The following is a 24,041-nucleotide window of genomic DNA, read 5'->3' as shown; positions in this document are numbered from 1 at the left end:
GGGGCGCGGGCAAGGCTCGCTTTGCGTCGGTAGAATTTGCACATCCAAGGGGGGGGGAGGGAAGGAAGGAACAAAAAACCCAAAAAAACCAAAAAACCCAAACAAAAAAAAAAAAAAAAACCAAGAGGAAAAAAAATATTGCAACTGTTGCGCCCGCGATTTTTCTTCTTTTTTCTTTCTTTTTTTTTTTTTTATTTTTTTTTCCCCGGGGGAAGGTGCCCGAGGGGGTGGAAAAAGGAGTTGAACTTGCCGCATTGCAACAGGCGAAAGAAGTGAGAAAATCAAATAATCGATCCCGCTGCTGCCGCTTCGCCTCGCAAAGTTTGGAGGTGCGGGGGGCGGGGGGGCGAGAGAGAAGGCAGGGAGAGGAAGAGAAGGAAGGGACAGGAGGAAGACGAGGAGGAGGAGGACGAGCCACGGCGCCCGGACATGTCCAGGAGGAAGCAAGCCAAGCCCCGCTCGGTGAAAGGTAAGGCATTCTCCGCCGGCCCCCGCCGCCGCCGCCCGGCCCCGGGCAGCCGCCGCCGCCTCCGCCGCCGCGACGCGGCCAATCAGGGCCGGGGCCCGGCTTGGCGGGGATTGCGAATCCCCCCCCGGTACGGGCTGGTGGTGGCGGAGACCCCCCCGGAACCGACGGCGTGTCCCTGCGCGGGGCATCCGCCCGCCCGCCGTCCGTTCCGGGGCTGTGTGGGTACCGCGGTGCCGGCCGAGACTCGCCGGCGACACGTGTCGCGATAATTGATGAAAGAAGCCGGTGGCATCGTTGAGGCCGGGAGGGAGGAAAGTTTGGCGGTGATGCTCGGGTGCGGTGGCGCATCGGCGGACCGAGGAAGGGAGGAATGAGCTCACTCGTGTTTTAGCCAGTTAGCCCGAAATTAATGTTCCTTTATGATTGGGAATAGTAGCGCCGTCTGTTTGCTCCTTCTGTCCAATGCGCGTAAGGGTGGTGAAAGAAGGGGAGAATTAAACCCGATTTGATAGATAGGGGTTAAGAATTTGCTTGGGCTTGAAGAAACAATGGCCAAATTTAGTAACGGCTTTATGAGTAAAGGTTAGACATTAAACTATGCGTATTCTTCTCCATGCCCAGCGAAGCGGTGTTTAAAATCTCCTGTTTACCTCCGTAAGAAAACAGCTGCTGGAGAAACGTAAAGGGAGGGCCGGGACCAGCCCCGCGCCGTACTGCACGCATTGCCAGCTTTTTGACTTTTAAGTGAATGGGTGCGAGAGAGAAAGCGGGATTCCCGAAGCCTTTCGCTCCCAGCCACGAGGAGGTTAGCTGATGTTGGGGAAGGTTTTATTGTCCTCTGCACAAAGCAGAAGTCGCAAACTCAGTAGACCCGAGGCTTTGTTGTAGAAGCACAAAAGGATCAGAACTTTGGATGCCCAGAAGATGAAACAAAAAGTCCAAAGCTTTTCTAATTAAATAACTCGTAAGTGAAAAAAATTATAGTGCACTTAGTCGACCCACTAAAGAACAAATTGAAACCCCATGCAGGGCCATTTTATATTATTTGTGAAATATCCATTCTTTAATAGATGATTGCAGTGTAAGTTGTATGTGTTTCAAATGTTTATCAAGTTTTTGTAAAGTCGGTCCTTCATCTTTGTACAACTCCCTTAACAATTTTTCCCCAAACTAAGAGCACCTTTTAGCGTTGTGCTGTGGGGCAGGTTTGCCGCGTGGCATTGTGACCCTCCGCAATCCCAGACAATCTGCTAAAGAAGCTGCTTCAGTAATTGTTAGATGAATGTTTCAGTCTCTGGCCAGAAGAAAGGGCAAAGATAGAGCTATTTCTAGGGAATGCTCTGAAATACATTGTTTGAAACTAAAAGAATCGCAGTTTGAGAACAGTGGAGCAGGCCTTGGGTCATGACTTCTCTCAGATGAGGGGATCACATTTAGTGGCCAGGCCTCTGGAGTTTAAAATATTTTCCTGTGCTAAAGTGTCACATTTAACATTCAGGAAATAGTTCTATGCCAGTGCAAACAGTGTTTGCTCTAGAAGCTCAGTTAGTAAACCTTGACATCTTGTGACATACAATGTTAGATATTTACCATTTATTACTCTTTTGTTCTCTTTCTCATTGCTTTTAGGCTGCAATAGCTCTTGCAAGTGGTTGATACTTTATAATGAAATTTTGACTCTAATTCTGATATAGAACTGATCACTATTTACATGATCACTTTTTATGAATTAAAGTAGATAGCTTTATGACTGGCAAGTCATAACTGAGAAACATTATCCCTGTAATGCAGAAAAATCTAGAAGGTCTTTGCAACAGTGAGCTGGGTGAAGCCCAGTTTTTAAAGATTCTAAATATTTCTGAGGTCTCTAGGCACAAAAAAATGTTTCCAGTTTCAGCAAAAACTGGATGTAAATTACAGGTCTTAGTTTGAGCTGCCTAACGGGGAGTCTAAGAATGAGCTGAATCTGGGTGAAATTCTGGATAATAGGAGGCAGCTCATATGTGCATGTAGGATAAAGAAATTCTTCATTTCTTTCTATTCACCCATATCTTCTGCTTGTAAAAAGTCCATTTTATACATTTTGTGGTCTAGGGAGCTGGCAACCCAGTAGATTGCCACAGTACACGTTTCCATGGAAATAATTGAGATGTAATAAATAAAGGCACTCTGAGGTCATAGGTTTCCTAATTCAACTGAGAAGAAAACAAGCATAAATGACGTGGATATATGTGTGGCATTTAGGAGTTAAAATAATTTAACATTTTTCTCTTTTTCATCTTTTATTTCACTTTGTATAGCAGCTTTGCTATTTATTAACCACTACGAGATTTGTGTATTCTTTTTCATTCAGAAAGATTATGCACTTAAATAGAATCAGTCTGTGCCTGTGATGAAAGGGATTACTCTGCATTCAAAAAGCAAGTTGCCTGCTCTTAAAGTGGGAGCAATGCTGACTTTAAAGAAGTGATTGACTTTGACAGAAGTATCGAATGTTGACAAGTCTTAGATGCGCATTATTGCAAATGAAGTGATAGCAAACCCAAAGTGGATGCCAGCACAGCTGCAGGTCAGGTGGCCCCTGTGCTGTATTAGGAGGTCTCAGGTTCAGCCTGGCAGAAACTTACAGCAATTCCTGCAGCTGTAACTCCAGCAGTAGCCCTGGGCTTCCCCCTGACATGGGATTTATGATTTGCAATACAATTCACTGATTTGTTTTGACCATTAGTTTGTGCAAACTTGAAGATACTAACCTTCTAGCTGGTGGTTGGGGACAATGCTGGCCTAAAGGAAGGTGGTTTCACATCAGTGAGAATGGAATAAAAGTGTGAGTATTGAGTCTGTGCTGGTTTACAAAATAAACACTTAGGGGACAGTGTGGTGTAGCAATGATGAAGTAAAATACTTTCTGAAGCTTTACTTCACATCACAGACGAAGCCCATGAAAGTAATTTTCCTCAGCACAGACTCTTGCCCTGTTGCCAGTAACCTCAACTGCTGAGAGCTTTTTCAGTTCTCTGTAAGGAAGAGTTATACCTTGCTCAGTGTTGTTAAAACCACGTGGACCTGAACCCCAGAACATAACACAGCTGTCAGTGTCAAAGCACTCTGTCTTGTCCCCCATTACAGCTGATATTAACACTGATGTTCTTAAAAGTTTGTTTGTTGCTGGCTGCTGCAGGGAGTGGGGGGCACCCAGTCCACTCAGGGGGCTGAGGAGGGCAGGTCTTCCTTCCTGCCCTTGGTCAAACTGCAGCTTCCCGTGCTTGGAGGTGCTCTGGACAGTGCCGTGCTGGGATGTGGGTAACAGCAACCCGTGGATTTCCAGTCCCATGTAATGGTAATTGAGGCATTACTGGACTGCTCTTTGTGGGACTGGGCTCGCATTGGCACAAGGTTTTGAGCATCAGATGCACTTTGGCTGCTGAATTTGACAGTTCTGCAAATTGCTGTCAGCTTGCAGGGGTATTCTGTGCATAAACGTGCTAGTTGGTAATCAAACTGTTTTGCAAAAGAATGCACTAATTAACTCTAGATTTGTTATCCTACTTGAAGTTGCAGAATTGCTGTCATATTTTTTTGCTTTCTGTTGGCAAAAAATGCTGATAGAAACTTTTGATTCACACCCTACCTGCCTCATTTGTGTCAGTCAAGAAGAGAAAAGGGGGGTTGCTCATTACTTCGCTATCTGCAAAGTAAATAAAAATACTTCAACCATTTGCTGAGTTCCAATTAGTTGATTGCTATGAATGATCTTCTTTAAAGGAATGCTGTTTTACCTATCTGCTCATACAAAGGTTTGATTTTGAATGTCTTGTGAAAAGGATTCTCTTTGTCTTGATTGATGTCAAGAATAAAAGCATGATGGTAATATCCCTTTGAAAGCTATTGTATTGTCAGCTCTGGCTGACAGCAGGAGGCCCTCCTAGTGCTATAGATTAGCGCTGTGAAAACACTGACATTTTCTTTGTTATATTGCTGTTGTTCTGCTTGCAAAGTCAATTATACAATGTTGGAGCTCAGTTACAGAGTTGACTGTGGAAGTAACAATGTCTTTCATACTTGTCTTAAAGATATAATTTTCCTTTTTTCCCAGTTGATAAAGAAGAACCTGAAGGTACTGGAACAGTACATTCTACAAATTAAATTTTGACAAGTATAATCATAATTGCCAAATACAAGAGACTTGTGCGATTATCCTTTAATTTTACAGTTCATTCAAGTTTCGGTGGAATTTTATTGATACAGTGAAAGCAGCAGCTAAAATTGATAAAACTCATATCAAATAAGATTACGCTCTTGATTGTTCTTTATCAAGTGTAGCTTTTGGGGGATTAGGAATAATTGGAGATGTTGGTGTTTCATTGTGGGGCTGGTGCCCTGAGAGTGTTTGAATCCATGCAGTATTCCGAGCACTGCCTTCAGGGATTAGCCTGCAGTTTTTAATTTTTGCCTGTGTATTTTGCTACAAGCCTAGCAGCATTCTCCTCTGAACTCCACAAGTCCCATTTTCCTGCCTCTCTCTCCCTCTGGTATGCTCTCCTGGACGGGATCTGGGTGGTATTTAACTGGTTTTACTGATTGAAACTCCTGCCTGTGTGCAAACACCTTTTAATTGCGGCCTGTTCCCATTGGTCTCAGTGAATATAATGAATAAACATGGCCAAAAATTGAAAAGAGTGGGAAAGGTAGCACAAAACATTTAAATATAAATGGGAAGAAAATAGAAATCTCATATTTTTAGTGATGCTATGTCTAAAGCCAATGAAGAAGAACAACTACCATTGTACAGCTCTTGGAGAATTCTTCCAATGTTTTTCTTCAAAAATATTTGTGTACAATCAGTGCAAGTTAAAGAACATCATTCACTGCTGAATTGCTGCAGATGACACATGCGAAGAAAAAAACAGAGATGTCTTGTAGGACGTTAATTGTAGGATTTCTAAATTACTATTATAAACTAATAGAGTAACAAAAGATTCTACAGTTACCAGTAATTTGTCAGGATTTATTTTGTTTTTCTTCAATAATTGAAAATTAATGTCTTGAAGTGAAAGCAGATGTTCATGCCATCCTCTGAACTGGATATAAAAATGATGTTTTGTAGATGCATTAAGCTTGTGTAAATACAGATTTTCTTATCATAGATGTGGCTTTGGCTTGGTTTTATCTATTGTTTGGTGCCAAATTAACTTTTAGGTTAAACACGGGTAAGTGGTTTAAGCTTGGTTAAAGTAACTAAATTGAGTACTTGAGGTGGTACCCAGTGATCAATTACTACAGTAAACATTTTAAAACCCTACCTCACCTGCTGGCTTTATGAATGATGAGACTTTCTCACACTGTAGAATTAATATTTACTTCTATTTGATAGGTGCACTTGTAATTGTTTACTTGGCTATTTTTATTGAATTGGTTAATTTTTATCTTGCTTTCCAATTCCAATTTGTGAAATCAGTTTTAGATGATTACAACGTTTGAAAAATGCAAACCACATTTTAAAAAAAAATATATAATCTCTTGGTCTCATGCATCATATGTATTATAATATTCTCTTGCACAAAAGATTATTAATTACCCACAATAATTGAACTGTCTCATAAAAAGCCTATATCAGGTCCTCATCACTCCATCAATGTCCTCTGTAAATGCCTCTGAAAAAGCATGGCTATTATATTCCCTTGTATCCTAGTAAATGTGCTGGAGAAATGAAATACTACTCATATAAAACCTATTAGAGACTCCTGCTAAATCTTGACTGACAAATGGTGGTGGAGGGGAGGGCCTGGCTTTGGTGCATGCGTTGGTGGACACGGACTCAGCGAGTGCAGGTGGGAGCTGGAGCCAAGTGAGGACCAGCTCCGAGCTCTGTGTGCATTTATTCCACAAGTTTTAGAGCCCAGAAGTAGATTCTCATGCATTTTCTTTCCTGATGTCCATTAGTAAATGGAGTTTAGTTGCTGGTTCCTTTTTCTCTTAGACAAATAAGGTGATGAGAGTTTTAAGTACTACATCTTCTTGACAACACCTAGCTGTACATATATGTGCAACAGTGAATTATGGTGACTTCTTGGAATCACATTATTCTGGGGAGTAGAAGGATGTGCAGGGACTAAATGGTCTCTTGTGACATTTCCAGCTACAGAAGGCTCAGGCTTCGACCTCTTACAGTGGCTTGTTTTCAAAAATGTAAACAAAGGGACCTGATGGTGCTGGAAACTGGGTGCTGCCATTTGGAACAGGCTCACAGATCTCCCTGTGGCGCTGTGGGTTGGTGGATGGTGTTAGCTTTCCACAGAATGACTTACTTCAGGTAGCACTGCAATACCCATCTGAATCTAGCCATAAGTACCTTCATTATATTGTTTGCACTTGCTTAGAAAGAAAACCTTTTCCTTTCTAGCCACAGATTAGGCAACAGAAAGACCAATTTGTAGAGCTTGCAAATGCCACTTGTTAATCATATGCAGTACAATTATTAATTTTTCCCTCTTCCCCCTTGGATGTATTAAGTCAACTTTTTAGCTTTTTTATGTAATTGAAATTTGCCCTTTTGTTACCTGGGCATGAATTATTTTTGAAATGTTGTCATTACCCGCCCTGCTGTGAGGTTTATCTCTTCTGTTCATCCTAATTAAATAAAACATACTGTTGTTTGCTGGTCTCGTGTTGAACTGAATTACCTGCCTGAAGGCTCGCTGGTGTCGGGCTCCGGCTTGCTTCTTGTTGCAGCAGCAGCCGTTGACTAACACATTTACTTTTAGATTTTCATTTCAAAGGGCTCAGTTTGTGCAGTGTGACAGGTGAATGGTGAATGCTTTACAGGACTTTCAAGAGCTGAACAAACAGCAAAGGACTTATTGCTACTGCAGCCGCGTGGCAAGTACAAATGTAAGGCAGCCTTTGTGGCAGAGAAGTGTTTCCTTTGCTGCATAGAGGCCACTCAGGAGACCTGAAGTGCTCACTTGGGTATGCTGGGGGTGAAATAATCTCAGTCGTGATCTCATTTAAACCCACCCTACCTGTGTGTTCTCCTGGGCAATTTCTAGTAGGGTTGATCTCGTCTCTCTTTGTAGCATCACCCGCAGTCATGTTCTCCTTGAGTCTGGCACTGATAATGAAGGCTGCTTCAGAAGTGTAACAGTTGGAGTTTCTTTACACAGAAGTTATTTCTAGTTGATATTAGAGAACGTAAACAATGCATTCAGGTTTGAAAGCGAAGCAGAGGGAAAGATCCCTGCTTGTAGAGAAACAGTTTGTTTAAGCCTCTGATAGCACTGCAGAAAATGCATTGCTCACTAGTGAAATCCTGCTATGAGTAAAAGTACAAGAATTAACAAGTCGCTGTACTCCGGTCTCTGTTGGCTCCTGCTAGGCTCTGGAGGTTTGGTCAAATGTGGCCTAATTCTGCTTTCCAAATATTAAAAAAAATTACACAGAGGGCAAAAAGACAAGTTCTTAATATGCATATCCTGGGAAAATCCTAAACCAGTATTTTTACCCCCTCCAATCCCAAGGCTAATCAAAATTCCTTTGTTTCCACATCTACCATTAAAATATATGCCTCCCTTGGTTGCCTGCTGACTGTACAAGTTTAACCACTCAATCGATTGGACTCACAAAAGCTGCTACTGACTTTTGGTAGTATTTGCCCACAGGTAATTTAGAGATTGAGGTAAGGATCTAGGCACCCTTCACCAGGTGCTTAAATTTGCAGCTCTGTTCATTTCTTGATGATCCTCCCCTGGCTGAGATGAGGTTTTTCTGGGTTATTACTGGGACAGGTTAGCCAAGCATCCACCTGCTGATTGCTGGAACTTGCTTCACCTGGTGGGCAGCTGAGTGTAATGAGGATAAGAAGTCTGTTAGTGAAGACAGACTTGCCATGTGCTTTAAAAAGGGAGTGGGGCAATGTAGAGGTGCAGTGCTTTGCTGGGTGTGTGGCTGGTTTTGCCATCTTTAGTGTGAGTACATTAATTTTTTCCCCCCCTTTGATAGCAATTGGGTCTGGGTTGTATGCTTAAGTGTAAGTCTAAGCTCTCAGAGTAGTTCTGTTAATTGAGGTTTGTGTTGGAAGACTGAGTAGGCTTATCAGCTGTAGGGTAAGGGCTCTCTCTTGTTGTTGTTGTAGTGTTTCTTACAGGCCCTGGTGTGGGTTGGATTTTAGTCTCATTCCTTACACTGCAATTGAAAGAGCAGGAGCAGCAAAGAGACTTGATGACAATGGTCATTCAGGATCTAATGCTGGAGAGAGTGTCTCCTGCTCCTTCTGCTGACTCTGAGATTGTTGCTGGGAGGATTTCCAGGGGAGCACTGGGAAGGTTCAGGGTGCAGAAGATGCTGCAGGGCTGTGGGAGCTTGTAGATGGCACTGGGGAAACCCAAGAGACCTGGGTTGTGTTTAACAGCTGTCACTGTAAGCAGGTACAGATTTACATGAGAGAAAGCGATTGTGATTCTGCATTCTTTCAATTTCATGTCTAAAAAAATGAAAAACCAAAAGGAGGTAGAGAAAAAACATGGTAGAAGGCTGAACTTCATACTTTGGGAAGTGGAGATGCTAAACAGAGAGAGAAATAAAATAGGGAAGGTAGGAAATCTGTTGCTGCAATTTGAGTATGGAGGGTGCTTGATTGATTAGGTGCATAGCTTTGGCACTGAGGTTGGCTTACCTGGAGCTGTATCTATATTATTTTTAATTTTAAATATAAAGACTGAGGGAAGGAACAGATTTGAAAAGTTGACTCTACCTCCATGGAAAAGTGTGTAATTATGCATAAGCAGAAAAAAACCACTAGACATGCAAATGACCTAAACAAAATAGCTTTTCTGCTCTTACTAGACAGTGACAGTGCTTTCCTGCCTTGCTGTGTTTGTTGTGCTATATAGTTATTTTCCATTTAACATGGAGACATTTGAGGACAAGTGTGATTACAGTCATCAGTTCTTGGCATTTCAACTATTTTAGGATGGTGGCAGTATCTGAACTTGGCCTGTGAGGACTCACAATTGTTCAGGGTTTTGTACAGAAGGGGAGATCAGTTTGGTAACCGGAAAAAGTAGGTTTTCAACACTTACTGTGTGACTATACATAAATACATATAGTATATGGTGTCTGTTCATGTGTAAATGAAAGAGAAAGCTTAGAGGAATAGGTAATAGCTTTTGTTGGGCCAACTAAAATGGTTGCAAAATGCAAGGAAGTTTTTCTGGTGTACAAGCCTGCCTGCTGTGCTGAAAAAAGCAGCAGCATTCTGCCTATTTTGCTTGATAGGTAAATGTAGCATTGTTTTAATTTACTTATTCGAGCTATTACTCAGATTTCTGTAGCTTCATTAGATTACTCACATGAGTAAAGAGATACTGGATTACATAGTAATGCCAAGCTTGTGTATTATTTATTGCTGAATTCTGTGGATGCATTTTGGTTGGGTAATTTGCTCATGACCTCCTTTATTTCTAGGAAAATGGCATGCCTTGCCCTTCATAATTTCTTTGCTTTTACTGACCAGACTGTTCCCCCAGAGGGCATGTGGGATGTGGCAGAGTACTGAAAATATCGGGGTGGGGAAGTAGAGAAGGAGGGCTGTGTGTGACTTGCACCTTATTTATGTTTATACTAGAATTATGTAGAAAAAAATGGTGTGTTTCTGGCAGGGATACTTTGTGGGGAATGTAGTAGGCAACTCTGGCTGCCAAAGTTGTTGTCTCAAAGATTTTTTTTTTCTTTTTTTTAAAAGATGAAGTTCTTTGGTCTGATTCTGAGGATACTTGAAGAGTATGGTACAATGCATTATGAGCTGTTTTAAAATGAAACTCTGAGTGCTTGTCTTTGGCTCTTGAGTCTTGCCCAATGCTTGTATATGAGTCCATTGACCTGATTCCTATAATTTCAAGGGTGTTTTTTTTCCTGCTTGATAACAGATAAGTGATATTTGTTTTAGAACTCAAATTTGATTTATTTTGATTACTATTTTTGGTCTCAAACACTTAACAGAGAGCTTCTTTTTTCATTCTTCTCAATATAAGTAAATTCAGAAATAAGCCTGAACATAAAGGTGAGGGTCTGAAAACCCCCACCCCTGAGAGATGCTTGGCAGAGGCATGGTGTGCCTGGCTGCAGTGCCCCGAGGGTGCTGTGGAGGGGGAGCTGCCGGCCCTGCCTGCAGAGCTGCCAGGCTGCACTGCTGGGTGTCCCTGGCTGCAGCAGGAGCTGCTGCTCAGGGGCCTGGGGGCACAAGCCCCCTGCAGTTGGCAGAAGGATGCTGTGTTGGTGGTGGGGCTCTTGGTGTTATGCAGGCAGATTGCTCACAAATGGGGTTTGCTGGCTGCTCTGACATGCACCAGGAATTCTCCCAAAGACAAAATGCATATTTTCATAAAGAGGTATCAGAGTTATGTTTTCCCCCTTGCCAGTGGGTCTGTATTCAAAACGTGGCTCCAAAGAAAGCGCATAGAAAAATGAGCTTTTAATTTGTCACCTGCTGCTGTACCACCCTGTCCTCCTTGAGATGCCAAGTTGTAAATGAGGTTTTTGTATCCCCACACATGGCCATCCAAGAAATGTTCTCTCTGTTGTAGCAGTCAGTGGCACAGCTGAAGACATCAGACTAGTGGCTTAAAACCTGCTGCTGTCTGATTGGCATGAGCAAAGCCAATGTGGGGCAAAACTTGAGCAAACAAAATGGGTGTCTGGAGAAATTGCTGTCTCCAGTGGCTTTTGGAGGTCCTGGCTGCCTCCAGAGCAGGAGCTGCTAAAACCTTTCTGTCTCACAGTGTTAAACAACTGTGCCTCCTTTTACCTTATGCTGTCCCTCAGAGTGCCATTGGAAAACTCCCTTCAAATGAACCTTAGAAAATGCAATATTGTTTCTGCAGGTCTTCTTTGGGAGACCAGTGTCTTGCCAGGCTGCGTGTGCGCTCTTACACCCTGCCTGTTTGTCCAAGCACTGGGGGTGGTGCACATGCCAGCTGTAAATTCTTGTCTCCTAGCAAACCTCAAACCACCTAATAAAAACATTGCTTGAGGTAGCCACCAAGAACTTGATTTTTAATTTATGCATAGATGATGATGGTTTCAAGGGAAAATAGCCCAACTGTGGGACAGGCAGGGAAATTGCCATGATGATTCCTACATATCTGTAGCCTAAGAAAATGTCGGTGAAGTCCCTCTAGCAGCTTTGTTTCCCTTCCTATACCATCTGTCCCACTGTGGAACTTGGGAAGCTTGAGGATTTCCTCAGGTTGCAGCCTGAGTAGGATTTCCTCCCCAGGTTGCAGCCTCTTTACTTGTTTTTTCCTCCTTTGAATCTTTGCTGGTTTAGCCCCTTGCAGTTAGGGAGAACATGGCCACAACCCTGGAGGTGCCTCCAGGGAAGGAAAATGGCAATGGAGGATGGGGCAGGGTGAGCCTGCCTGCTGGTGTAGTGAGCCCAGAGTCCAGCCTCAGCCACTGCTCAGCCCGTGGTGGGAGCTGCTGAGGCCCTGGCAGGGAGGGGATATGGTAATCCTGCTCTTTTAGGAAGGTGAAGGCAGTTGGCCCCTTTATTAGAGGGAATTTATCTGCTTCTCTGTCCTTCTTACTATCTGTTGCTGTCTTGACTTGATTTTTCTTTTATTGGCACATCCCAACAAGTTTGGTTTTTTTCCTGAAGATTTTCTTGATTTGATGTTATGTTGGAAAAACACACACCAGTCCCTGGATTAAATACAATCTGTAAATTGGCATTTGTTAAACACTCTGTTCTGGAAGGGAGCATGGAGGTGAACCCTGGTTGGTTTGAGGCTGCCATTACCTACACTCAGCCTGTGAAACTGCTTTTTGACTCTTGGCTGCCTGGCCCAGTCCCAGGGCTGTGCCCACTGCTGCTCCAGGTGAGAGCAGATCTGATGGGGTTCATTCTCCTTCTGTTTCTGGATTCCTGTCCTGCTGCCTTCCTAGCTTCCTGCAGAGCTGATTTGATCTACCAGTTCCCCAGAAAAGTAACCCTGTAGCTCTCTGCTGGCCAAGCACAGGTCTGGGGTGTGTTAGGGCAGGGCAAGACTCCTTATCAGTGTTTGAGTTCTACTTTGGGTCAAACCTTTGTGGAAAGAGCCTCAGCTGGGGAGGCTGGCCCATGGTCCCTTGTGTGGGAAGTGGGGGTGCATGTGTATCTGCAGGGGGCTGATAGGGCAGGTTGTGAGCCCCCTGAGACTGTGCCCAGCAATGATGGCCACTGAAGCAAGTGCTCAAATCCATAGTGAAGCACAGGCTGCAAAGGAGTACAGCCTGAAGAAGTTCACTGGAAGTTATGAAGAGTAGACTCAAGTTGTACAAGTGCTTGGTGCTCTCTGCCATTCCTGGCACAATGATATGACCCGGCAGAGGTGAGCTGGGGAGTGCTTGGTGCTGTGCCCCTGCAGTGGCTGGATGCTGCTCCTCATCCCTCTCTGGATGGGGGCCCAGGCAGGCAGGCAGCTGTGCCATGAAAGGAATGCAAAGCAGAGAAGGGCAGAGCTCCTGCTGTGGGCAGGCACAGGGCCCCCGGACCAGGGTTCAGCCAGCACCTTTCACTGCTCCTGTGCTGGGGAGTTGCTGGCAGCAGCCTTGTGTGAGGCAGCATTGCTGGGGAACAATTTTCTTCTCTATTCTAACATAGTAGAAATAATGCCACTAAGAAATTAGGTTATGTATCTCAAGGGAAAGGGAGATTTGTTATTCTGCTTTTAGCTTGCACCATAGACTGTGTCACCATGGGGCCCACACCACCAAGTGGGTGCTTGTGCTAATCCTGGCACTTAAGTGCCAGACAGTTCTTTGTCAGAGGCTGGTCTGTCTCCTGTGCTTGGGTGATAGGAGATACTGTGGTAAATTCCAGCTCTTTTAGCTACTTTATAGTCCGTTTTCTTAGGGGTGGATTTTGACTATGGTTGACTGAAATGGCACCATGTCCCATGAATGTCCTGCCCGGGCTAGCTCATGTTCCTGGGCTTATAATGTCACAGTGGCTTTGTGGAGGACAAAGCCTCTGCTGCCCAAAGCACTTGGTGTCCTTGGGCCCACAAAGCTGGTGGCCAGCCTGGCCTCTCTAGATGCAGCAGTGCCTTGTGCTTGTTTGTGTTCTTACTGGGATAATTTCTGATGCAGCAAATTTTGCTGGCTTTCCCTGTTAGGAAAGGAGGATCCCTCCTCCCCCTACCTTCTTCCCCCCATTTGCTTATTTTTAGTCACATGAAGTAAAAGAATTGGTTGTTTGCCAAGATGAAAAACCAACAAACAAAAACCCCAAAGCAACCACAACATTGTACCTTTCCTTGTGTTTAAAAAAACATTTCCTTGTAAGTGTAACTAATGATGTGGGTTTTTCATAGAAGCCTGTGATTCAGTGTTAAACCAATAGCACATCAAAGAATAAAAGACTGGTTTATTGTGTGTTTTCCTATTTAATATTACTCTTGTTCAGATTTTGGAAAACTTTGTGGTGTGAAAACATGAAAAAAATTTTCCTTCTTATAAAGGAATACAGGAGAATGAGATCTTTAACTCAGCATGCTTGTGCAATAGCATTGGTTGAGCTGCAGTCTGGGCTCACAAACAGCCTTACTTAAAAAAGCAAGGTTTACATTTTATAAATATTTCTGCCTCTCTTTCTCCTTCTTTTGCAATACCTAACGTACACTGTCTGTTCTGCTGTTAACTCCCTGATGCAGAATTCCTAAGTTTGGACTAATAGAAAATTTGGAGGATTCTTCATTATCTGAACCTCTTGAGAAATACCAAATATGTTCCAGTAATTGTGGTGTAGTACAACAGGGAGTCACACTGGCAGTTTGTTGGAAAGGGTTTTTCCTGTAGTTATGAAAACCATACAACTATTAAAATCCCCAAAACTGAAACCACTGGGATTACTCACATACTTACAGTTAAGCGCATGCCTAAAGGTAGATAGATTCAGCATGGCATTTTTGACTGGCATTTGATTCCTAGCTTGAGAATGAGGAAAAAAACCCCAAACCATTCCTCAGTTGCTTCAGTCCTGTGCAGCCTTTTTATTCTTTATTTACATGCTGGTGTATGCTGGGCTCTGGTTCATGACAGAAGCACCTGGGTTTGCTGTAAAGCAAATTATTGATAATAAGGAAAGAAAAGTTTGCAAAATAATACTCCAGGCTACTAGAAGAGACTTGGAGTCAGATTTTTTTCCCCTTCTGCCTCTGCCATGGCTTCTGAAAGAATGAGCATGTGTCAATTTTTTTTCTCCCTCTCTCAATGTTTTTTATGTCAGTAGTATGCAAAGAGGATATAACGTTTGCCTTGGAGAGTAGAGTGAATTTATTAAACACTGAGATGCTGGATAGGTGAAAGTGAAATGTAATACTGATGTTATGGCTCAGGTCATAATATTTGGATTTGCTTTGTGGTTGTTTCATTTTCCCTGTTATAGATGATGTTTTTGCTGTTAACTCTGTTGTATAAAATGGAAAGTGATGCTTGATTTCTAGATCCAGTGTAAGGACTTCTTTCCTTGCTGTGCAGCCTTTATTGAAAAGGTGCTGGTTGCCTTGCTCTTCTGTCCACAAGGCAGCAATAGTTCCAGCTCTCTGTATTTCTCAGTTTCTCTCTTAAAAACTTTCTTCTATGAAATATTTTCAATCTTTAATATGACTTTCTCTAGGTGTGTGCCTACAAGTGTACTGATATATCACCCTAAGCAGTTAGTTAGCCCGCCTGTTCTTGTGAAACTAAATGCATTTTGCAACTATGAAACTGTCTAAGCTATTTGCTTTGAGCCAAAATTTGGAAATATGAAGGTTGTCGAGGGTAACTAATGAGAAAAATGTTTTTGTTACACTTCTTTAAAGAAGATTCATTTGCACAAGTATCAATATGTGGGGGAATTTAATTTTAAAACCAGCCCCAGCCACTTTGTAGAAAAATATAATGCAGTACATAAACTCATTTTAGACACTACTTATTCTACTGTGTCCCATTAGTTGATGTTTACACAGTGCTTTGAAAATGTAAAGCCTCATAGAAGTGCTTATTATTACTATATTATTATTATTCTCCCTCTTGAAAAAAGACCCTCTAGGGAGAGGGAGACTTGCTCTGCATTTCTTCTGTGGTGCAGAGCCCACAAGAAGTATACCCACTTGTTTTGGTTTGTGCATTCTTCCCTCCCCATTTCCATGCTTTTGGAAAAAAACTACTGTGTTTTAGAGATTAGAGCTTTTATTTAGTTTATGCTGGGTAGCTACAGCAATGAGAACATTATTTGAAGGCATATAAAAATCTTAAAATAGCTTTTTATTACACTCTGTGCAACAAAGTGAATCACCACCCTGGCATTGGCCCCTGTGGTTTGTGGGTGCTGGGGCCCCTTGCCCAGCCTGGGCACTAAGGGATAAGCAGGAGCCAGTGATGGTGCCCTTTGCTGGGCTCCTTGTGATCTTCTTCCACAAAGTCCTTCTTGGACCCTTGTGGGCCTATGGACAGAACTTGTGAGTGAAGGGAGTGCAGGAATGGTGCTAACAAAGCCTGAGAAAAATTTCCCTCCTGTAGAGAGGAAGCACTACAAGTTTTTCTGCAGGATCAGAACTGCTGTTTTTCCTTCTAACCTGTATCACTACAGAAGGACAAGATTTCAGTTTAAGTTACTCTAATCCCCTTTATTCCTTGCCTCATTATAATGAGAATGGCTTTTAGTGGGCAATATTAACCATTTGCATCCTGAAACTTGAGAGCAATTCTCTTTGCCTCTGTGTTATATATACTGTGCCTTACCATGGTGGAGGCTGTAATCATGCGAGATGAAATTTGGAGTTTTTTCTGCCTAGGTACCCCTAGGCTTGCATTGTCATAAGGTGGAGGAGCAGTTACCATAATCTTCCTTTAAGTACAGTGTGGAGCTTTCCAGTCCACTCCTACTTTTACCTTTGTTCCACTGTGGTTGGGTGCTTTGGCCCCTGCCTGGCTTCATGTTGGGTTCCCTGCAGTGCAGCAGCTCTGCTTCCAGCATTCCCAGCCCATCTTTACAGTCAGCTCCATTTTGGGAAAAGGAACAGAGGAAAGGGAAAGAGTCCTTGAAAATGTGAAGGAGGGCATAGTCTGAGGATATTGTTTATTACACAACATAACCTGACTTAGGTTTGTCACTGAATTTGGCCCTTGGTTATGTCACACACATGGCCACTAAAAAATGAGGTCTCATGCAGCATTTCAGCCTGGTTTCCACCAGAAATGGGGTTTTACACATGTACCCTTTGCTCTGAGCTGGGTGTCCCCAGGCAGTAGTAGGGGATGCTGGTCAATGGTAGCTGTGGTCCCAAACCTCTACAAACAACAGCAGGGTGAAGGAAGGAGGGAAAATCTGCTGAGAGAGCTGCAGTAAATGGTGAGCAGCTCATACAGGCAAATGCGGTGTAGGAGAGGCTGCAGTATGTGGGAGTGGGATGTGGTGACAGGTTGGGCCAGTCCTGGCCATGTTCAGAGCTTCCTTTCCTTTATTCACTTCAAGAGATAAATAGTTCAGCTGTGACTGACAACAGTTCCAGGCATTGTCTGAATTAAAACTGAAGTGTAAGTGTGGTCTGATAACTCACACCCACATATTGTGTTAGCACTTGTTAATGGGTTCATCAGCCTTGTCTCTGCAGGTCTCATGCTTTAGCTTCAGAGAGGAAAGCACTAGGCTGCAGGGAGGTGCAGGGATGGGATGGGGCTGGCATTGGCTGGGGCCAGCAAGGGATGGGGGAGGCACTTTGTCCCTTAGTTTGCATCCCTCCTGAAGCTGCCAGACCTGAAATAATGGCCCAGGAAATTGGCCATGGGCGAGTTTTGCTGTGCTCAGTGCCCGGGGACTTGTCAGTGTTGGGGAAGTGGTGAGATGGATTGGCACAGGCTTGCATCCCTCCCTGCTTAATTTCTTTCTGAATAGCAATTAATTTGGGAGTGGAAAAGTATAAATTCTTATAGACTGAAAGCTTAAATTCAGAATGAAACCCACTTGGACACTGGTTTGTTTAGTTGATTGCAGATGAATGCTCAGAGACTGAACCTGGGGCAGCAATAGGTATATGGATTTGATATGGTTAAAAAGGACAAAAAAATTCTACAATTTCTTGCCTCTTTTCATTTGAGACAGACAAGTTTGTAGAAACCTTGTCAGTGAAAGCAGTGAAACCTGGCTCTAGGTGATACCCAGCACAACCCCTGGGTAATGCAGAGCACTTCCCATACCCCCAGAGTAGACACGGTGTAACTGGGAAAACTCCAGAAAGATCAAATGTACCTGCCTTGGCAATTTGCCTTAGCAAAGGTGGCTACCTGCAATGGAAGTCCTCAGAACCGCATTCAAGTTTCCTTGACAGGGCTCATCCCTTTCCCTCTGGGTGTCATTTTCTACTTGTGTTTTATTGACAAACATAGAAATGACAAAGTGTAAATGAAGGTGGCAGTCATCAGCCTCACTGTGGCATAAATCATGGCGTGCAGGGTTGGGGCCCAGCTCTGTGGGATGGGGTGGCTGTCACTGGTTCCTCAGTGTCCTCACCGCTCCCTGAGGACAGGGGATGTCCCAGACTCCCGCCGTGCACACCGCGTAAACGCTGAACACAAGCAGGCACGAAGATACTCCAGGAACACAACCGGTTTGTGTGGTGGCATGGGAGAGCGAGCAAACCCCCTGCAGAAAGCGCAGCGCAGCTGCCCATCCCGGCCAGGCCGGCCCCCCGTGTCCGCTGGGCAGCGGGCTGGCTCCGGGCCGTCCCCCGCGGAGCGCGGCACGCACAGCCCGGGGCCGGGCAGATGGCTCCTCCCGGCCGCGGGGCCCCGCTCTTCTGGGAGCGAGCCCCGCTGAGACTGCAACAACAGCAACCCGGGAGCCGGGCAGATGGTCTACTGCCGGCCGCCAGGATAATTGCATCAGCTGGTTACTCCTGCAGCCAGCGGAGCCTCCTATTTGTACCGCTCTGAAATGATACTGATTTGTTTTCCTTCTTTTTTTCCTCCCTTCCATGCCTTGTTTAAATGTATGTAATTTTTGTGAGGGATGGGCCGAGGCCGGGGGGCGGCCATCTGCCGGAGGTGTCGGTGCTGGGGTCCGTGCGCCCGCACACACCCGGCCGGCCGGGGGGCACGGCTGCGGCCTCCTGCTCCTGCACCGCGTGTGTCTCGGAGAGAGGAGCTGGACCAGCACGACCCTTTCCAGCCTTGGTGGTGCACTGCAGTCTCAGTCCGTGTGCAATACGTCTGCCAGCCTCTACCTAAATTGCTCCACATAGCCGAGCTGCCGCTCCCTGGAGCACGCCAGCCCGAGGTCTGAATACTGCAGCAAACCCCGCGGGTCCCGGCTCGCTGCCTCCCCCTCGCTGGGTCGGCACCTCGGCGCTGCTGCGGCAGGAGGGCTGCCGAGATGTCCGCCGGCGCTGCTGGAGCCGCTCTGCAGCCCTGCTCGCTCGCCTGCCACCCTCGCTCCTCCTTTTGGGCTCTTGCTTCACAGACAAAAGAGCTGCCTCTTCTAATCGGCGACTCTTCTGTTTACAGGGATTGCTGACAGGCGTGGGCTCCGCCGACTTTCTAAGACACAAAATATTTATGGCGGGTAGGCCAAGGGCCCCCGGAGATGGCTGATGTCCCTGTGTTGTGTTCCCAAGAGTCTCAGTGCTTCTGTGCATCTTGCTCTGGGTTCCATGGGGTAGGGGCCAGGAACGATGAAGTGGCACCTGCTGTTTGCTCTGGTTTTAGCTCTCAGCATGGCACAGGTAGTTGCAGTAGTGCTGTTCTCAAGTTGCTGCTGACCCGGAGGTCCTGTAATCCCTAATAGTAGTAGGATTAGGTTTTTGTTCAGCCAAGTCCTCTTTTCCTTTTGCTTTTCATTTTTTTTCTACTTTTGCAATACTTTATGCCCCAGCTGACATACATTCTGCCTCCTCCATTGACCTTTGCCTGGGTACTCCAGCTCCTAGGAAACACTTGCCCTTCTTTTGGGAGAAGCTTGTCAACCTGGCCCTCCCCTCTATGCTGTCCTACCTGCCCCTTAGCCTTTTTTTGTGTGCAAGATTGATTTTTGTTGCTCTAAGCCTGTGTCTGGGCCCCTCTGCTCTCATTAAGCAGACAAAATCTCTCACTTTGCTTTCTGGGTGTACGACTGATTTCTGTGGGGTAATTTTAAGACTTGTGTTTGTATCTGTCTGACTTTTCCACTGGCATTAAATGTGTGAAACTTGCTGAGTTCAGCTGGCTGCTATGTAACACTGCTAGTGCTGAGCTTCCCATTGGTGTTTCAGAGAGGGATGGGACATAGGGATGCACCAAGGGTTCTTAAAGCACCTGATAAACTTTATCTTTACAAATGGAGAGAGACTGGCCAAACGACACAGCTTGAGTTGCTGCAGCACTGTGGTGGGTTCAGCTAGCAATGGGGTGGTACCAGTATAAAAATGCTGTGTCCCAATTCTGTAAAAGTCTTTATCTGCCATAAACTCCAAATCTGCAGCTGCTGGTGTTAAACCAAAACTTTGCAAATCTCCTGTTGGGCTCTTCAGGATCAGTTCTTGTTTCTTATTTTTTCCTTAGAGTCTCTAGGTGTGCATAATTATATGTATTTTTGAAAGCTCTAACTATGCCTCATTTAAACTTCTGCAAGCATCTTTGTAAGGTCAATTAAATGACTACAGAAGAAAATTATCAAAAAATGAAACAAGGGAAATGTGCATTTACCCAGATGGGGCTTGCAAGCCAATCAAAATGTTGTGTTAGCCCAACAAATAGGTTATTTAAGCAAAGTCCTACCAACACAAACATAGGAGAGTCAAGGCTAAGTGAGTTTTGGAGCAATACAGGATGTGACCCTCAAGTTCAGTTATCAGGATTGCACAGGTTGAGAAGATGGGCCTGATTTTAAGGTATACTTGCAATTGCCATTGGAAGGATCCTGATAAAAGCACTCTGAGCTGAATTTTTCAAGTACTCCCCCCAAAATTCAGTTTGGGGTCTGAACAACTGCACCACTGGGTTTTTTTATTTACACAATTTACTTGAGTAGTGCCAAAAAGTCAGTAACAGTGAGGCTGGTACAGCTCTCTAAGAGAGGGAGGATGTGGTGGTGTACCCTGAAGAAGGCACAGGGGAGGGTGTTTTCTCCTATGGTCACACGTGTCCAGCTCTGGGGAGGATCCTCTGGGGAGGATCCAGGCAGGAGTTGCTCTGCCCACCCTGGGCCTGGCAGGGCTGTGACCTTGTTCCTGGCACGGTGTGGAGCAGCATCTGGCCCTGGGACAGGGGACAGGCCCCAGTGAGAGCCAGCATCGGGGCTGGTGGATGCACTGAGGGCTTTGGAGAGGAAAAGCACTGATGCACTCACAGGCTGAGCACTGGAACTGCAGTTCAAGAACTGATTCTGCTGCACTGAATTAAATTCCTATTTAATTTCCATCGAAGTTAAAAGCAAAACTTCTAAGTAGCTGGATTGGCCCAGTGTGCTCACAGTCCCTCTGCTGCTAATCAAAAGCAATACTCTGTTGCTAATTTGAGAAGATTTTTTTTTTTAAAGTAGCTTAAAACAAGAGGAAACTGTCACATCCTGAGTGATATCCTGTGTGCTACAGCAGTGTTCTTACTGCTTAGTGATCAGAATTTCAGCTTAAGGGAATGAAATCCAATCCCTGTAAAAATTAATTTTCTTTGTGGAGATCTTGTACTATTGCACAAGGTATTTTCTGATGGCAAAATGCAAATCTAAAATCTATATCCAAGTGAACAAAACGATTAATTAAATTAGCTGACTGGAGGAAATTCAGAGGACACTGAGTTGTTGATTTGATTTTAGTAAATTCATTTTAATATGTGAGATTACATTTTTAATACTTGAAGTTATCAGTGTTTCACAGTGCAGTTAATTTCTCAGACTGTATATGTTCAAGACCACAGATTTGGTATCCAGTGCTGCCTGAGTGCTGCTGTGCTCTCTGCCATTGACTGCCCCCCACTCGCAGGGAGCTGCAATGCCCAGTCCTGCCAGGCAGCTTTGAGGGCTGCTACTTTTGATTTACATTTTTTGGCTTGGGGTTGTTCATGGAGGGCTTGGGCAAATGTCTGTCCTGGGCAGCACTGTTCCTGTGTGAGCAGTGGCAGGGAGTTCAACACTGAGCCACAGCAGGAGATCTGAGCAACTTCTGGGGGATGGCAGCAAAATTCCTGCCTGTGCCACCCAGGAGCTGGGTGATTATTTTTCTTTTATTTTCTTTCTTTTCCTTCTTTTATTTTTTTTCCCTTTATTTTGGCAGCCATCTGCTGTGGCCAGCTTCTTTGGCTTGGGGAGATGAGACTGCTGATTCCCAAAGTGGCCAGGAGGGAAGAAAGTCAACAACTTTGTCCCCTTCCTGCCTGCAGGGGCAGTGGGGCTGGCAGGGTGGCTGGCCAGGTGGGCGCTGGTGGCACGTGGTGCCTTCTAGCTTTGTACACCACAGGGAGAAAATCTGCCCAGCACTCTGGTTTGCTCATTCTTATGTGGTGTGAGCGGCCAAATGACAGAGGGAACAAATGGGAGTTTTGGTATCTTGGCAAAATGCTCTGCGACCTACCAGACATGCCCTCTTTGCACACCCAGAGCCAGAGAGGCCATCAGCCTGCACTGCTCCTGTCCCACATGGCTTCTGGGTGTACAGCACAGCAGACCTTGGGATTATTTCCCCAACACGAGTGAGCATGTGACACCAAAGGTGTCAATCAAAAAATGCTGACCTAGCAGGTTTTAATTTGAGAGCAAGTATGTTTCAGCACTATTGTGTTTTACCCCTTAGCTGTGCTCAGAGCTGCTGGAGCCCTCTTGCTGACTTTGGCTGTGACACTTCTGTGTGACCATGGGCCTGTGAGCGGCCTTCAGCATCTCTGAGTGAGCCCTGCCTGTGGAAAGAGAGGCAACAGCTAAAATTAATTTGGCTCTGCCCACAGCATCAGTAGGTGATTTACTCCTATCTTTAGTATTTGAAGTCAAACTTAATGGAGATGGATATGTTGACTCCTCTCCTTAGTTATTTATTGCCTTTGCACCCTGGGTATTTCTGTTAAGGCGTATATTTGCATTGCTACTGGGAAGTTTGCAGTATAGTTAATTTTTCTGGTTTATATTTGATATGAAACAGCTACATAGCCTAAAACACCTGGAGAACACAAATCTTTTAGAAAGATGGTAAATAACATTTTTTATTAAGATAAAAAGAACATTAAAAGGGAAGAGGAAGATGCTGCCCATGTTAATATAGATGTGGGTGAGTGTGTGTTAGCCCACAATAAACAATGCTGGGCATTAGCTGGGTTACAGGGATAGGTTTGGTGGATGCTGAGGATGTGGAGAAGGGAGGATGGTGAGCCTGGCTGCTTGGTGGCTGTCCCCTGGCATCCCTGCCCATGCAGGAAGGGTCATGCAGCTGCCCCTGCCTGGCACCACAGTGCTGAGCTCTTCTTCCAGCACTTTGATTCCAGCATAGCAAGGACTACCTGCTGGGGAGCAGGGAAAGGGGATTTCTGTCAGGTTACAAACATGGCTGTTTGTTCGGGTACTTTTTTATTTATTATTAATTCCTTCTTGTCTATTAAGTTGAGAGTGTAAATGTTTAGCAATGATAGGTGTTTAGTAACTTGAGACACTGTTGCAACTCTTGCAGGATGGTATTTCTGGTTTTGAAGCCTTCAGCTGTTGGAGCAGGATAATGTAAGAAAACTCACCGGCCCCAGGTGATTATCCTGCCTTGCCATCCCAGCTGTAGATTTGGGTGAAAATGATCCTTTGTCTATTTCAAATTTCTGCCTGGCAGGACCAATTGTACATCTATAAACCATCTTATTGGAAAAGCCAACTGTAGCCAGGAAATGACTTTTATGTTTTGAAAAGTATTTGTTGACAGTGTAGAACCTGATTGCTAAGTAAAAAATTCTAAATAGATCCCCAAATCAGATGCTCTCTCTAGGAAAAAAAGAGGTTGCAGGTATGTGTACAAACATACATAAAGACCCAGATATATTTATGCTGTGAATCTGTGATAGCTCCTAAACCAAACCCCAAACAAGTAATATTACCAGATGCCTGGTTGGAGACACCACTGAGCTGATACATATTGGAAAAATACTATTCTGGTTGGTTAGCACAAGAAATATCTATGTTTGGGATATCTTTAGCTGTTTTCTTAAGATATGGTGAAAATTATTGGTTAAAGCTTTGACATCTAATAATGGTTCACCCTTCCATGCAGGCATATTCACTTTGGCTCTTGAACATCTGTCCTTTTCTCACCTCATGCTGGACACACAGACAAAGGCTGTGGGTGTTGTCCAGGAGTGATAATGTCCTGTGGGGGTGGGTAGAGGAAGGGATGCCGTGAAGAATATTTTTCTCCCTGGGTTTGTGTGTTTAAACATAGATCACCAAGAGCTCTCTCAAAAAGTACAATTGTTCTCACTCCCCCCTCATAGTGCAGCCACTGTGCTGTGGATGAGTGAGGCTGGGTGGTCACAAAGTGTATTTATAGCCAGCATTTCCTGTTCTTGTCCAATATGCAAATGGTAGATTTAATTAAAAGAGAAGTAATTTTAATTC

General features: G+C 44.5%; 1 protein-coding gene across 2 annotated transcripts in view; it reads left to right on the top strand.

Moving 5' to 3' along the window:
* The first annotated feature begins 270 nt into the window (after window positions 1–270).
* ZNF423 (zinc finger protein 423) overlaps window positions 271–24,041 on the top strand; it is a 225,077-nt gene continuing 201,306 nt past the window's right edge. The window contains exon 1 of one of the 2 annotated variants that reach the window (XM_066557160.1): window positions 271–469. In XM_066557160.1, the coding sequence (XP_066413257.1) occupies window positions 430–469 (40 nt within the window). In that variant the 5' untranslated portion in view covers window positions 271–429. The remainder of the gene's footprint in view (window positions 470–24,041) is intronic. The other variant, XM_066557161.1, reaches the window with a different exon arrangement.

Source organism: Molothrus aeneus, chromosome 11 (assembly GCF_037042795.1).
Source record: "Molothrus aeneus isolate 106 chromosome 11, BPBGC_Maene_1.0, whole genome shotgun sequence".
NCBI classification, from domain to species: domain Eukaryota; kingdom Metazoa; phylum Chordata; class Aves; order Passeriformes; family Icteridae; genus Molothrus; species Molothrus aeneus.
Note: the sequence above shows the minus strand (reverse complement) of the source record. Positions and strands in the feature narration are given on the sequence as shown.